Raw genomic sequence first — 15,782 nt, forward strand, 5'->3', positions numbered from 1 at the left:
GATAGTCTTTCTAGCATTTGATCAATAAAAGGTAAAGGGTAATGATCCTTTTTAGTAGCTTTATTTAATTTGCGAAAATCAATTACCATCCTATAACCTGTAATAATTCTTTGCGGGATCAATTCATCTTTATCATTAGGAACAACAGTAATACCTCCCTTCTTAGGGACACAATGGACAGGACTTACCCACTTACTATCAGCAATGGGATAAATTATACCTGCCTCTAGGAGCTTTAGTATTTCCTTTCTTACCACTTCCTTCATCTTAGGATTTAACCGTCGTTGATGATCAATAACTGGTTTGGCGTCTTCTTCCAACTTAATTTTGTGTTGGCATAGAGTGGGACTAATGCCCTTAAGATCATCAAGAGTATATCCAATAGCAGCACGGTGCTTCTTCAAAGTTTTCAATAATCTTTCCTCTTCCTGCTCTGAAAGTTTAGCACTAATAATAATAGGATATATCTTCTTCTCATCAAGATAAGCATATTTAAGAGTATTAGGTAATGGTTTAAGTTCAAACACGGGATCACCCTTGGGTGATGGGAGATCCCCTAGGATTTCAACAGGTAAGTTGTGTTTCAAAATAGGACCCTGTTTAATGAATACTTCATCTATTTCCCTTCTTTCATTCCTGAACATATCATTTTCATGATCTAGCAAATATCATTCTAAAGGATTAGTAGGAGGCACAACAATAGAAGCAAGACCAATAATTTCATCCTTACTAGACAGTTCTTTATCATGTGGTTGTCTACGAAATTTAGCAAAATTAAACTCATGAGTCATACCATCCAAGCCAATCGTGACAACATCTTTTTTGCAATCAATTTTAGGATTAACAACATTTAAGAAGGGTCTACCAAATATAATGGGACAAAAGTTATCTTGTGGGGAACCAAGAACGAGAAAATCAGCAGGAATTTAGCTTTCCCACACAAGACTTCAACATCTCTAACAATCCCAAATGGTGAAATAGTATCTCTATTGGCAAGCTTAATTGTAACATCAATATCTTCTATCTCAGCAGGTGCAATGTCATGCATAATTTCTTGATATAAGGAAATAGGTATTGCACTAGCACTAGCACCCATATCACATAAGCCATGGTAACAACGATCTCCTATTTTAACAGAAATAACAGGCATGCCTACAACGGGTCTATGTTTCTTAGCATCAGGTTTAGCAATTCTAGCAGCTTCATTACAGAAATAAATAACATGCCCATAAATATTATCAGCCAAGAGATCTTTAACAACAGCAATATTAGGTTCAACTTGAATTTGCTCAGGGGGTTTATATGTCTTAATATTACTTTTGTTGACCACAGTTGAAGTTTTAGCATGATCCTTCATCCTAACAGGGAAAGGAGGTTTCTCAATATAAGTAGTTGGTACAATAGGATCATTATAAGTGATAGTGTTTTCTTCAACTTTAATAGGTGCAACTACTTTTACTTTAGTGGGAGGATTATATTTAAACCACTTCTCCTTAGGGAGATCAACATTAGAAGCAAATGATTCATAGAAAGAAGCTACTATCTCAGAGTCAAGTCCATATTTAGTGCTAAATCCACGAAAAACATCGGTATCCATAAAAGATTTAACACAATCAAACTTAGGTGTCATACCTGACTCCTTACCATCGTCGGAATCCCAATCTTCAGTGTTGCGTTTAATTCTTTCCAATAAATCCCACTTGAATTCAATAGTCTTCATCATAAAAGACCCAACACAAGAAGTATCAAGCATGGTGCGATTATTGAGAGAAAGCCGAGCATAAAGTTTTTGAATAATCATTTCTCTTGAGAGCTCATGATTGGGGCATGAATATAACATTGATTTAAGCCTCCCCCAAGCTTGAGCGATGCTTTCTCCTTCGCAAGGCCAAAAATTATATATATAATTATGATCACGATGAACAAGATGCATAGGATAGAACTTCTGGTGAAATTCCAACTTCAATCGTTTATAGTTCCAGGATCCCATATCATCACATAGCCTATACCATGTCAATGCGTCCCCTTCAAAGATAAAGGGAAAACCTTCTTCTTGATAACATCCTCAGGCATACCTGCAAGCTTAAATAATCCACAAACTTCATCTACATAGATTAGGTGCAAGTCGGGATGCAATGTTCCATCTCCTGTAAAAGGATTAGCTAGCAGTTTCTCTACCATACCCGAAGGAATTTCAAAGTAAACATTTTCAGTAGGTTCAGTAGGTTGAGGAGCAACTCTTTGCTCTACTGGTCGGGGTGAAGATACCCTGAACAAGCCCCTCAAAGGATTAGTTTCCATAGTAACAAGTGACAGTAAATTTCAGCACACTATAAATTTTTCCTTACCAAGTTCCACTTACCAAAGGCGCTTCACTCCCCGGCAATGGCGCCAGAAAAGAGTCTTGATGACCCACAAGTGTAGGGGATCTATCGTAGTCCTTTCGATAAGTAAGAGTGTCGAACCCAACGAGGAGCAGAAGGAAATGACAAGCGGTTTTCAGTAAGGTATTCTCTGCAAGCACTGAAATTGTAGGTAACAATAGTTTTGTGATAGGATAATTTGTAACGGGTAACAAGCAATGAAAGTAAATAAGGTGCAGCAAGGTGGCCCAATCCTTTTTGTAGCAAAGGACAAGCCTGGACAAGTTCTTATATGAGAAAAGCGCTCCCGAGGACACATGGGAATCAAGCTAGTTTTCATCACGCTCATATGATTCGCGTTCATTACTTTGATAATTTGATATGTGGGTGGACCGGTGCTTGGGTACTGCCCTTTCTTGGACAAGCATCCCACTTATGATTAACCCCTATTGCAAGCATCATCAACAACAAAGGAAGTATTAAGGTAAACCTAACCATAGCATGAAACATGTGGATCCAAATCAGCCCCTTACGAAGCAACGCATAAACTAGGGTTTAAGCTTCTGTCACTCTAGCAACCCATCATCTACTTATTACTTCCCAATGCCTTCCTCTAGGCACAAACAATGGTGAAGTGTCATGTAGTCGACGTTCACATAACACCATTAGAGGATAGGCAACATACATCTTATCAAAATATCGAACGAATACCAAATTCACATGACTACTTATAGCAAGACTTCTCCCATATCCTCAGGAACAAACGTACTACTCACAAAGCATATTCATGTTCATAATCAGAGGGGTATTGATATGCATTAAGGATCTGAACATATGATCTTCCACCAAATAAACCAACTAGCATCAACTACAAGGAGTAATCAACACTACTAGCAACCCACAGGTACCAATCTGAGGTTTTGATACAAAGATTGGATACAAGAGATGAACTAGGGTTTGAGAGGAGATGGTGCTGGTGAAGATGTTGATGGAGATTGACCCCCTCCCGATGAGAGGATCGTTGGTGATGATGATGGTGATGATTTCCCCCTCCCAGAGGGAAGTTTCCCCGGCAAAACAGCTCCGCCGGAGCCCTAGATTGGTTCCGCCTCGTGGCGGCGGAGTTTCATCCCGTAACCTTGCTTATGATTTTTTCCAGGGTAAAAGACCTCATATAGCAGAAGATCGGCACCGGAGGCCTGTCAGGGGGCCCACAACGCAGGGGGCGCGCCCCCACCCTCGTGACCAGGGTGTGGCCCCCCTGACGTTGATTCCTTCGCCAGTATTATTTATTAATTCCAAAAATGACTTTCATGGAGTTTCAGGACTTTTGGAGATGTGCAGAATAGGTCTCTACTATTTGCTCGTTTCCAACCCAGAATTCCAGCTGCCGGCATTCTCCCTCTTTGTGTAAACCTTGTAAAATAAGAGAGAATAGCCATAAGTATTGTGACATAACGTGTAATAACAGTCCATAATGCAATAAATATTGATATAAAAGCATGATGCAAAATGGATGTATCATCTCTCCAAACTGCTTCTTGATGCGGCGCAGGTCACCCGCGGCTGGGGGGCGGTCGCGAGTGCCCTGGAAGTTGGCGATGAAGCGACTGCGTATCTCATCCCAGGAAGAGATCGAGCCGGGGGGCAGGTTCAGGAGCCAGGAGCGGGCGCTGTCCTTGAGCGCCATAGGAAACCAGTTCACCATAACTTCCTCGTCGCCTTTGGCTGCCTCGATGCTCAGCTCATAGAGCTGCAAGAAGTCTTCGGGGTCGGGGGTGCCGTCGTAGCGAGGAGGCAGGTCTGGCTTGAACTTGCCTAGCCAGGCGACGCTGCGCAGCTCGGGGGTGAAGGCAAGACAGCCCGCTGTGGCCACCGGAGCCCCTTGCTGCCGGGGAGCTTGCTCTTGATGATGCCTGTGCACCGCTGCGACTGGCAGCGTGTGGTCTTGTTGTGCCGGTTTAGGGAGCTCGGGGGCGCCTTCTCGGGGTTGAGGGATTTTTTGGCAGCTTCTTTCTTCTCGCGCGGGTGCTGGGCATGGTGGGTCACGTCCAGGGGCCGTACGCCTTGGAGCCAGTGCACCGCCTTGGGGCTGAGGTGGTGGAGGCGCTCCTTGAGCCGCGTCGCCCATACTCGGCGACAGGTGAGGCAACGAGAGGGACGGCATGGGGTAGCCCCCAGCAGCGCTGACGAGCTCGGTGATGCGGGCGAGCTAGTCCTCGTAGAGGTCGTCGACGGGGCGGTAACGTAGGAGCTCGCGTGCCGTGAGAAGCACGGCCTGCGCGTCCGTGGGAGCGCGTCGAGCGTGGGACGACGATCCGGCTGGAGTCATCGATGGGGTGGCGGTGCGACCGTCCCGCCGCACCGAGGGGTGCAACGAGGACGCTTGGTGCTAGTGCCCCGTCGGGCCGGTGGCGGCATTGGCGGCAGGCGATGGAGAGCAATGAGGGGGACCGCCGACAGGGGCCGTCTGGGCGACCTGAGCGGCGAGAGCGGCCCGACGCTCGGCGCGGGCTCGGTGGGCGTCTGACATGGATGCGACAAAGCGACGGGACGCGGATCGACGGAAGGAAGAACTCACCCCTACCTGGCGCGCCAAATGTCGGATATCGGGTTTCGACAAAACCCTTAAGGTTCAACACTGGGGTGCGCATGAAGATTTCCCCCTATCGATTCTCACTCTCTATGCCTCGTCGCGATCCCTAGGCTTAACTAAACGAAATCACAACATAAGAGACACGAGGTTTATACTGGTTCAGGTCACCATTGTGGTGTAATACCCTACTCCAGTGTGTGGTGTGGTGGATTGCCTCACGGGCTGATGATGAACAGTACAAGGGGAAGAACAGCCTCCTGAGGCGAGGTGTTCTTATGCTTGGTGAGTGGTTCTGGTCCGAATGGATCTGGATCTGTTTCCCTCTATGGTGGTGGCTAGTCCTATTTATAGAAGCCTTGGTCCTCTTCCCAAATATTAAGCGGGAAGGGATCCCACGACGGCCATTTTGAAAGGGGACAACTAGTACATGCTATCCTGACTAAAGGTGGTCTTTGCTTGCCAAAGGCTCTGGTGATGACGCCGTCTTGGGCTCCATGCTGACCTCCATCTTACCGTCCTGCTAGTCCTCGTCTTGTTGCACTGATATGGAAACTTTTGCCTGATGTCTTGGTACTCCGCGCCTGCGCTTTCCCCCTTAGCACCAAAGGGGAAACTAGTACACTGCGCACGTTGGCGCCCACCTGGCCTTGCTCGTCATGGCTTGCGTCATGGGAACCTTGCGAGGTACCCCTTTGCCTTGATCTCTCCGCCTCCCTCGCGAGCCGGCCTGATGAGGCCGCTCCTGAGGAGGCCTTGCGTCGTCCGCCCTGCGAGGCTTGGCCCCTCGCGAGGGTCTTGAGTGTTTGGTTGATGAAGACGGGCTGCACTGGGCCGCTGGTGGAGCCACGCCGCGGGCCGCAGGCAAGCAAGTGTGGGGACCCCGTTCCCAGAACACCGACAGACATGGCGGCGTAAGTGCAATAGATTGCTGTTGAAGGAGAGATGAAGCTACGATCGTTGAAACCAAAAACTTACAACACGAATGTTGTGCGGAACTGCGAGATTAGGCTGCTGATCAAAGGAAAATTTCAAACGATCGATCGTGGGTAACGAATGTGACATAATTCGTCCAGAATAGCTCCAAACGCGAACACGAAATAAAGAACTTCCAGCCGACGAAACTACGAACTGATCGCCTGAATGGAACCGTAGCATCGAGGTGCATCTTTTTCATGTAGAGCTTACCTCGAATCGAAGCATGGTTGTGTAGATCGGAGGGACAAGTAAGAGGGAAGATTAGAGAGAAGCTTCCTTGAGGTTGAAGAAGACCCCACGTAATCACCTCACATTCTTCCGTCTCCACTCATGCAAGGGCCCGCTCTCTTGCGCTCGCCTCGGTCTGGCTCGCGAGAAAATGCCGATTCGAGCGTTTCCAGCGAGGCAGCCTCTGGGCTTATTTAAGAAGCGTGCGATGCAGGCCAACGGTGTATACAGACAACTAAACAGGCCGGATTATTCCTGCGCGGGTTTGGTTGGGCCTCATGCAGGCAACCAAACACACCCTTGGCTATGGGCCGAGCCTGGTATGCTCTGCAAGTGTGTAGTAATAATGCCAGAAGTGGAAACAACAATTTCTCAAAAAAAAAAGAAGTGGAAACAGCATGCTTGAATCTTTGTTGCAGAGTGCAGTTAGCGAAGCAGGGAGAGGGGAGCTCTGTCCAAGCAGAAGCGAACAGCTTACCTTGTTTCAGGGGAAAGAAAATACATGTTTCTAACAAATTTTTCAAAGAAACCGGCCTTATCAAAACTTGCCTCCACCGTTGATATATGAGAAAATTCCTTATATAACACTGTTTTAAATATTGGTTCCCTATTTAACACTCCAATAAATTTTCTTCCCTAAATAACACCAAGTGTAATTTTTTTCCCTTTCTAACACTTCCGTCAAGTCCGTTAGCATATGCCGTTAAGATCTGGATTGACTGATGTCAGTATTTTCTCGTTGGACGAAATTACCCCTTTGAGGAAAAAGAAAAAATAGAGACCAAACTCTCTGTTCGGATTCTCTGTTCTCTCCCGACCCGACTCTTCTCATCCCCTTTCTTCCCAACCCTAGAGGCGGCGGTGGCGGCGAACCTCCCAGACCTAGCGGAGGCGAACCTCCCAGACCTAGCGGCGGCGATGGCGGCAGCGGAGGGCTATGGATGGCGGCAGTTCTGCGGATGGAGACGGCGCCGCGGACGACGGCCATGGCGCGGCTGCGGACGTGCTTGCCGATGGCGCCGGCGGGGCTGAGGTCAGGTCAATCCAGGGCGTCGTGCTAGCATCGGGCTGCGGTGGGGTTGAGCCAGCATCAGGCCAGGCCGGAGACTCGGCTACAGCTGGCTCGGGCCTGGCCAATGGCTCGGCTGCAGCTGGCTCGGTCCAGGGCGCGGCAATGGCTGGGGTCTTCGGCAAGGGCACGGCTGGGTCGTTCCTGGCAGCAGCTTCAGGCCAGGGCAGTACTCAGTTGCCTCCAGCAACATGGTCGTGTCCAGATGGGTAAGGGCGAGTCCATCTAGTAGCAATTATCATGCATAGATTGTGCTAGTTTGTGTAGCTGTGTATTTGAGGAAGAGATCTTATCACTTAATTTCGGTTAATGATCAGATTGTCTAGCAATACTCATGCATAGGTTTAAAGCAAAGTTTAAAGTTGTCTTTTTAATTCACAGGATGGATCCAAATTCGAGTTATTTGCTCAAAATTAAATTGTTTGGCAATCCAAAGAAAGCTTGAAAGGACATAAGATGTTTTTGTTTTGAGAAGGTCATTGATTGTGACTTGACAAATTATAAGGATTTGGTCGAGTCAATTGTAGAGCAGTACCTGCCGCGTTATTTGGAAGTTGCACATGTGCAATATTATGACTATGCTCTTAAAAACTGTCCAGAAGTAAAATCTGACCAAGATTTGATGATTATGTTTGAAAAACACTCGGAGACAAAGGTGCTGCATATGATTATTGCATATTGTGATCCCTCGGAACCATATGAGCCTATCACCGAGTGGGATGAACCTAACAGCAATATAGAACCTGAGGATGATACTTACCTTCGCAACCCAAGACCTGAGAATGAGCATGTTGGTGTTGATGAGGAGAATATGTATGAAGTGGACGAACCTATGCCCTTAGATGTGGTTCTTTGTCGTAATAAAGAAAATGATGATGAAGTAGAGGCGTCTGAAGTAGAGGAGTCTGAAGTAGAGGACGATGAAGTAGGGGAGTCTGAAGTAGAGGATGATGAAGTAGAGGAGGATGAGGAGTTCCATGAGGCAGAGCATACTCCACATGTAGAGTATGACAAATTAGACCCTCCAATGACAAAAGGCTTTACATATCCCAGCATGAAAGAGTTCAAGTTGGCACTTTCTCAGCATGCAATCAAACATGAATTTGAGTATAACACCGAGTATAGTACACCTCATCGGTTTAGGGGCTATTGTTCAAGATGAGATGCTGATAATTGTCCATGGAGGATACATGCTTCTACGACGGAGGATAAGTGTACTGTAATGGTAATTGTTTAACTCCATTCATTTGTGAACATTTATTGCATAATTGTCAAGTGTTTTTAGCTAATTACCTCTATCTCTCTTTTTAAGGTGAAGAAAAACCCATGTGGTCATGATTGCTCTAGTACAAGAAGGAAAAAGAAGATGAAGAATGCAACCAAGTTTTGGATATGTGATAAGGTGAAGGATTGGCTGATTGAAGATGCTACTCTCGGAGCGAAGGCATTGCGCAAAAAGATTAAAGAACACCACAAGGTTGACATCCACTACAAGAGGGTATATATGGGTAAGAAGCTAGCTCTGAAAGAACTATATGGTGATTGGGATAGCAGCTTTGACAATTTGTATAGGTTTAAAGCACAAGTTGAAATCTCTTGCCCTGGTAGCATAGTGCAGATTGATCATTACACTATAAAAGAAAAAAATCAGGTTTAGAAGGTTCTTCTTTGCTTTGAAACCTTGCATAGATGGATTCTTTAGTGGTTGCAGACCGTACTTGGCAGTAGATAGCACATTCTTAACAGGCAGCTAGCCAGTGCTACCGCTGTAGATGGCCATAATTGGATGTATCCACTTTGTTTTGGAATTTTTGATTCCGAAACAAATGAGAACTGGATCTGGTTCATGCAATTGCTTAGGCAAGCCATAGGATCGCCAAGGGGTTTAGCCATAAGCATTGATGCTGGGCAGGCGGTGATGACATGGGTAAAGGAAGTTTTCCCAGAGGTAGAACATAGGGAATGCATGTTTCACTTGGTGTCAAACTTCAAGAAAAAGTATCACGGAAAGGTATTTGATGCCCATCTTTGGGCTGCTGCTTACTCATGGAACAAGTATATATTTGAGAAAAATTGGGTTGCAATGGAGACAGCAAAGCCAGCGGCAACTACATATCTTAGGAAGTGGCACACTAGGTTGTGGACTAGGAGTCAGTTCTCAACCATTTGTAAGGTGGACTATGTAACCAACAACCTGGCAGAGTGCTTCAATAAATGGATTAAGCACCACAAGTCCTTGAACTTGGATGACTTAATGGACAAGCTTAGGCAGATGATTATGATCATGTGGAATCGAAGGAGAAAAGTAGCAAAGAAGTTAGCTGGCTTATTAATTTTGCCCCACATAATGAAGAAGTTGAATGCAAAGAGTAGAGAGTTAAACTTGGAGGTGGTAGAAAGCTCGGAAGAAGTTGCTGAAGTTACTCAATTGGGAGGCAGCGGGTTTAGGTTTGTCGTCAACTTGCATGACAACACATGTTCTTGTAGACAATGGCAAGTTTCCGGCCTTCCTTGCAAGCATGCTCTAGCATTCATCACATCACCTGTCAATGCACATATACAGAATTATGTGGACTCGTATTACTCCATTGACAAGTTTAGGGCAGCTTATGGCCAACTAATCCCTGCTATGTGTGACAAGACCCAGTGGCCTGAATCTAACCATGGATTCTTCATGCATCCACCCTTGTTAAAAGCTGTAGCTGGTCGGCCCCAAACTGAGAGGCATAAGGGTTGTGGTGAGAAAAAGAGGAAAAGTGGCCAGCACTTGTGCCCTATTTGCAAGGAATACGGGCACCATTGGCATAAATGCAAGAAGGGTAACAAAAATGACATTGCTGCTTTCATGGCTGTGAGGTAATCAACTATCCATTCTACTCTCCTATTGCATGTTAACTTTCTTGCATTATTGTTTTGTAATCACCTATGAATGTTCACTACTTTCTCATTTCTCGTGTAGAGAACCACTAAAGAAGAGGAGGAAGACTACTAAAACATCCAAGTCATCCATTGTGCCAAGAGGTGATGACGCGCCGGCAGCCGCTATGTATTTTCCACCAAGGTTACCTATTCTACACCAATGCTTGTTCCAAATAATAACTGAGTTTTTATTTGTGCCAAACGAAAACTGAGTTCGATTTGTATGTATTCATGCAATCCATAGCCAAAACTTGGAAACTACAACCAAGAAGAAGGGAAAGCATAACCAAACATTGGAGACTACAAACAAGAAAAATGCAAAAGGGGGGAAAAGGTGACCTTTTTTGTTTCTGGATTTTAATATCACATATTATGCATAGTTGATATTGTTGTTTGCTGCCATACATGTATCAAATATATCCATATGTATTGTTGTCATACATGCAGTACAATAATTTGACAGCCATGTTGTTATTTTAAGGGCCACAAGGAAGATGGAGCTTGCTAAAAAGGATCAAAACAATCCGATGGTGCCATTTGACAGCCCTGCAATGGGCACTAGAAGCAAAAAAGCTTACCCAACTAGCCCTGCAATGGGGACAAGAAGCAAAAGGCGACTCAGCTTGTGAACTCCATCTAATTTCTTTCACTTAATGTCACTTTTGTTGCTGCTCATGTCATGTTGTGTGGACTTGGAGTAATGTATGTGAACCTGGGTATGATGTGAGCCACTTTTGAGTTGCTAATATGATGTATGTGTGGACTTGGAGTAATGTATGTGAACCCGGGTATGATGTGAGCCACTTTTGGGTTGCTAATATGATGTATGTGTGGACTTGGAGTAATATATGTGAACCTGGGTATGATGTGAGCCACTTTTGGATTGCTAATATGATGTATACGCATGATGTATGTGAGTCATATATGTGTACTTGGATGTGAGTCTGGATGTATATGGAGTGCCTCATGCCATTGGCAATTTTGAAAGGTGTGTGTTAGAACAATATACATATGAATTGTGTCATAGGTTCTGCCCAATTTTGAATTAAATTTCGAAATAAAAACTGTCCAAAATTGCATGTTTACAAGGAAAGTTCTGCCCAGTTTTGCAATTAACAGCAGGAAAAAGTTATTGATCCCCATGTGAATGATTTTGATCACAAGTTGCATTAAGGGTAAGATCGTCTTTTCATGTACCATTTAACACCGTTAGTACTCAAAATAGACGGAAGTGTCACAAAGGGAACAAATTTTAGCATTGTTGTTAGATAAGGAAGAAAAAGTTTTACAGTGTTAAATAGGGCACAAAAATTTAAGCGAGTGTTAAATAAGGAATTCTCTCTTGATATATCATGAACATACAAACCTTTGCAGCTAAATGAGGTATCAAGGCATGTGCCATGCTCCACCTGGCAAGACCGCAAGATAATCATCTTCTATCATGTATACTACATTTGCTAGTATCTGGTTGTGTGCACGCCGACTTGCCGAGCGGAGCTGGAGGAATATATGGCCTCTTCTGTTCCAGCTAATTCGCCGTGCCGGTGCCGTGGTGGTTGTTGTTGGTGGTGCTGTGGCAGTGGACTGCTAGTGCATTGTAGGGCCGCGACTCACATGGGCGTAGTAATTCCTTCACTCCCTCCCGCCACTTGTGACACCGATGGCCTTGTCGCTGGCCTCTTCTCTTCTCTTCTACCACCGCCTCCACATGCTACGGCTCCCCTGCTGTCTCCACCGTATGTAACAGCCGCCTCGCCCTTTCTCTGTCCCTGCCTCTGTCTGCCGCCCTCGCTAATTAACTAGCCGGCCTCGACGGATACGCTAACACACTTTTGTTATAGTGGGTGCTGCGTCTGCGTCCTTCCTACTGATTGATGTTAGCACGATGGAATCTGTTGCTTCCCCCCTGCTTAGTTGTGTGCCATCATTTGGTGATTCTCTCTGTCTCCTCAAGATTGCTGTACACTTCAAATAGCTGCGGCTGCTGGGCGTGCAGAATGTGTCATGGTTTCCAAGTCGTTGGCGATCTTGATGCGGCGGTAAACTGCAATGTTACCGTACTGGGGTGGGGGCGTGTGGCCTCCACGAGCTCAACTAATTTGCACGGTTGGGGTAAGAATCTTCGGTAACCTAGGAGGGAGGCCACACCCAACTACCCAATGAAGCAGTGTGAAAACTGAAAACTCACAAAGTGATGGCCTCCTTCCCTTTTCAGCTGATGATCTCCTTTTGTTCACCTTGGTCGATCAGAGCAAGTGTGTCTTTATGCGGGCTTTCAGCTTGCTCCACTCACGACGCATGCATGAAAGGGGTACCATGCATGGTTCTCATCTCTGCATGTAGAAAGAAAAAAACTTTCAACATGCCAACTTCTGGAAAATTATCAGGTTCCTACATACTAGTATCCCGGGTTTATCCGGTCAGTAGATTTTTCTGCCAATCACGGAAACTTGGCATGCGCGGCATACCTTACCTTTTAATCAGATTCGTTTTGCCATTTTCCATGTGCGTATCACGACTGGTCGTTTAGGTGGTACCGACCGACTTGAAGAGAAAAAGCTTTGCTTATATTATGAGCCTCTTACATTATTATTTGTTTTTGTACTGTACTCTGTACCTTCCTTACGATATCAGTCACGATCCAATCATTTGACGAATGCACTGGCAGCACTAACTTCTCTAAAAGAATAAGCACCGACAAAATCAATTGAGTCAGAGCCCCGACCCGATGGGAACTTCGTTTGAACCATTGCAAACAACTGTACCAGTTCCAAGCAGTGTTTATTTTAGCAACTTGTGGAGGGTTAAGCAAGATAAACATAAATTAACGGTTAAAACGTACAACTACGCACGAAGAGCAGAGCGCTCGTCGGTGATGCCAAGCTGCAATGCTCCAAACCTCCTAATTCTTTCGCTTTACGATTTCACCAGTCACCTTCAGTGGTGACATTGTCATGACTTGCTCGTGAATGAGCTGAAAACTTGACATAATGGCGTGTGATGGTAGGGTAGTCGTCGATGGAGAGAAAAGCTTCAGAACAAAAAAAAAATCAGCGCATGAATGGAGAGATCAAACCAAACAGAATTATATTCGTGTCCAGAAAAAGGACTCGAAGCTGTATGATGAAAGCTAGTCGTGGGAACGACAATGACGCGATTGACACGAGTTAAGCGAGTGAAAGCGGCTTGGCATCCGAAGCACACCTCTCCCTTACAGATCTTGTTGTTGCACATAGCATTACTTTTGAAAATGGCTTGTGGATGAGAATTTATGCACGATATATAGGTAGGTGGCACGTCGGAATTAACTTTTGAAAAATGTGTGTAGCTGATATATATAAATGGTTACTGTATCACAAAGTTAAGACACGCCCGTGCAGTAAGAAGAAGATCTGTGTAATGCTATGTTGGCTAGTGTTACTCCTAATCTTAGGCATCTTTCTGAGATCATCTTCAATAAATAATGTAAAATACTTTCTCCGCCCTAAAATAAGTGACTCAACTTTGTACTAACTTTAATGCAAAGTTAGTATAAAGTTGAGTCACTTATTTTGGGACGGAGGGAGTATATCATAAAAAAGTGATTGGAGTAAAATTTAGATCATCACAAAATGCTTTTTTCATCATCAAAAACAGCCAACTCCAACAAATGATGTAAAATAGGGCACTAATGCTCCAATAAATGATGGAGTAGTAGGGGGCGGTGAGGCCTCCGCGGCAGCACAACCGGCCACGGAAGGCAGGAGCACACGGCACGACCGGCGCTGGTTTGGGCGGCTGGAGTAAGAAGATCAGAGGTTGAAGAAGCACTACGGCCGTTGGATGGACATTATATGGAGCTAGAATCGTTCATATTGACTAAGTTGACAAGGCTCTCCGTCCCGGTCAACTTAGTAGGCCCACAAGTCAGCCTCCCACTATGGTGGGTCCCAGCTAGCAGGGAGAGTATTCATTTTTTTGTGCATAATAAGGAGGCACTTCCTTGCGTGCGAAGATATAGCTGGTGGGTCCGACCTGTCAGGGGGGGCGTATTTTTCGCGAAATACAGAGGCCCTTCTAGTGGGCGCAGCTGTCAGGTGAAGGAATCATTATTTTGCGCGTAATAAGGAGGCATTTCCTTGTGTGGGTCCCTACTGTCAGCCTCTTCCGATGACTGTTGTTTGTTGACCATGTTGACCTCGCCGCGCCGAGAGCACAAACGCTGTGGACGAGGGCAAGGCCCAGGAAGGGAACGACCCGGAGCCAGCGAAGCCACCGCAGTGGATGCCCATGCTGAGGGGAGTATGAGCGCTGACTGGTCGGCTGCGGGGTGATGCTGATGTCGCCGGAAAATAACAGGATGTGCGGGTGGGTAGAGGGATGGCCTGGCGGCAGCATAGCCAACCACGGGAGGAGGGAGCAGGCAGTCCCGCCGGCGCTGGTTTGGGCGGTTGGAGTAGGACGATCAGAGATTGAAGAAGCATGACGACCGTTGGATGGACATCCAACAATCACTGCTCTATGTTGACTAAGTTGACAAAGCCTTGCGTACGCGTCAAAAAAATTTAGGACAATGTCATCGTCAACCTAGTAGGCCCAGAAGTCAGCCTCCAAATTTATGGAAAACAACATATAACCCATTAGCCATTATTTTCAATAATTTACAACCCATTTGCTAATTCCTAAGGATATTTGAAGCCCATATTCTTTTTATTAGCATTACAGACCATATATTTTGGGCACTGCTAAAAAATTCAACGAAATTTTGCATATTTCGGTGGGGTCCGAACTCTTTTAATCACGAAATTTCGAGTCACATTGAAAATATTTTTAAAAAAATTATATCAAAATAAAATTAAAAAAACAATTCTCTGTAAAAAAATGAATGAAATTTAAAATCTTAACTAGCAAGATGCCTGCGTGTTGCACGGAACATGAATATGCATTTGTATGAGTACTTTATCTTGTGGGAGAAAATACGATATTTCAATGTAATTGCCAGTTGGCTTTGGTTTTTATAAGAGTAGACAGTAGAAAAATCCAAAAAATAATATTTTAATGTAATTGCCGATTGGCTTTGGTTTAAAAATTTACAGCCCATTTCTTACAACTTATAGCCAATTTTCAGGGAAGCCTATTTCTTACTACTTACATCCCGCCTCGTCTTGAAAAATTTGCAGCCCAGCAGGGCTTAGAAAAGCAAGTAGGCCTCGGTTTTGGTATTCTCCAAAATAAAAGAACTCGGCTAGCCATTTTCAGAAAGAAAAAATATATCAACTGGGCTCGTCATGTGCTTAAATAAAAACGTAAGCATGGGCTAGACGGGCCACAGCCCCCGCACAACATGAAGTTGAGCTCCGTCTCTGAAACTAAAACACAACTGGGCGAGCCACTGGGTCATTGGTGTTATCCGCTTGTTGTGTAATTTTCTCGTTTATTGACTACATTGACAATGGTGTGCGACCTAGTTGTCAAATAGTTAGGAGGAAATATTTTTTGGCTTGTAATGACGAGGCACCTACTTGCGTAATGCAATGACCCTGGTGGGTCCCTACTGTCAGCCTCTCCACGTACAATCATCTCCTGATTCCTCTTGGTTGTTGACCATGTTGACAACGCCAGCCAACGATGGGCACAACGAGTGAACCAAGGC

At 45.1% G+C, this 15,782-nt stretch overlaps 1 protein-coding gene across 1 annotated transcript; it reads left to right on the forward strand.

Moving 5' to 3' along the window:
* Positions 1 to 7,794: 7,794 nt before the first annotated feature.
* On the forward strand, positions 7,795 to 10,937 carry LOC123041584 (uncharacterized). Its single transcript, XM_044464179.1, has 5 exons — positions 7,795 to 8,456; positions 8,544 to 10,087; positions 10,191 to 10,292; positions 10,395 to 10,484; positions 10,632 to 10,937. Exons 2-5 carry the CDS (start codon positions 9,018 to 9,020, stop codon positions 10,777 to 10,779), a joined length of 1,410 nt encoding a protein of 469 aa, XP_044320114.1. The 5' UTR covers positions 7,795 to 8,456; positions 8,544 to 9,017; the 3' UTR covers positions 10,780 to 10,937.
* The last annotated feature ends 4,845 nt before the right edge of the window (positions 10,938 to 15,782 follow it).

Source organism: Triticum aestivum, chromosome 2B, assembly GCF_018294505.1.
Source record: "Triticum aestivum cultivar Chinese Spring chromosome 2B, IWGSC CS RefSeq v2.1, whole genome shotgun sequence".
Taxonomy (NCBI): domain Eukaryota; kingdom Viridiplantae; phylum Streptophyta; class Magnoliopsida; order Poales; family Poaceae; genus Triticum; species Triticum aestivum.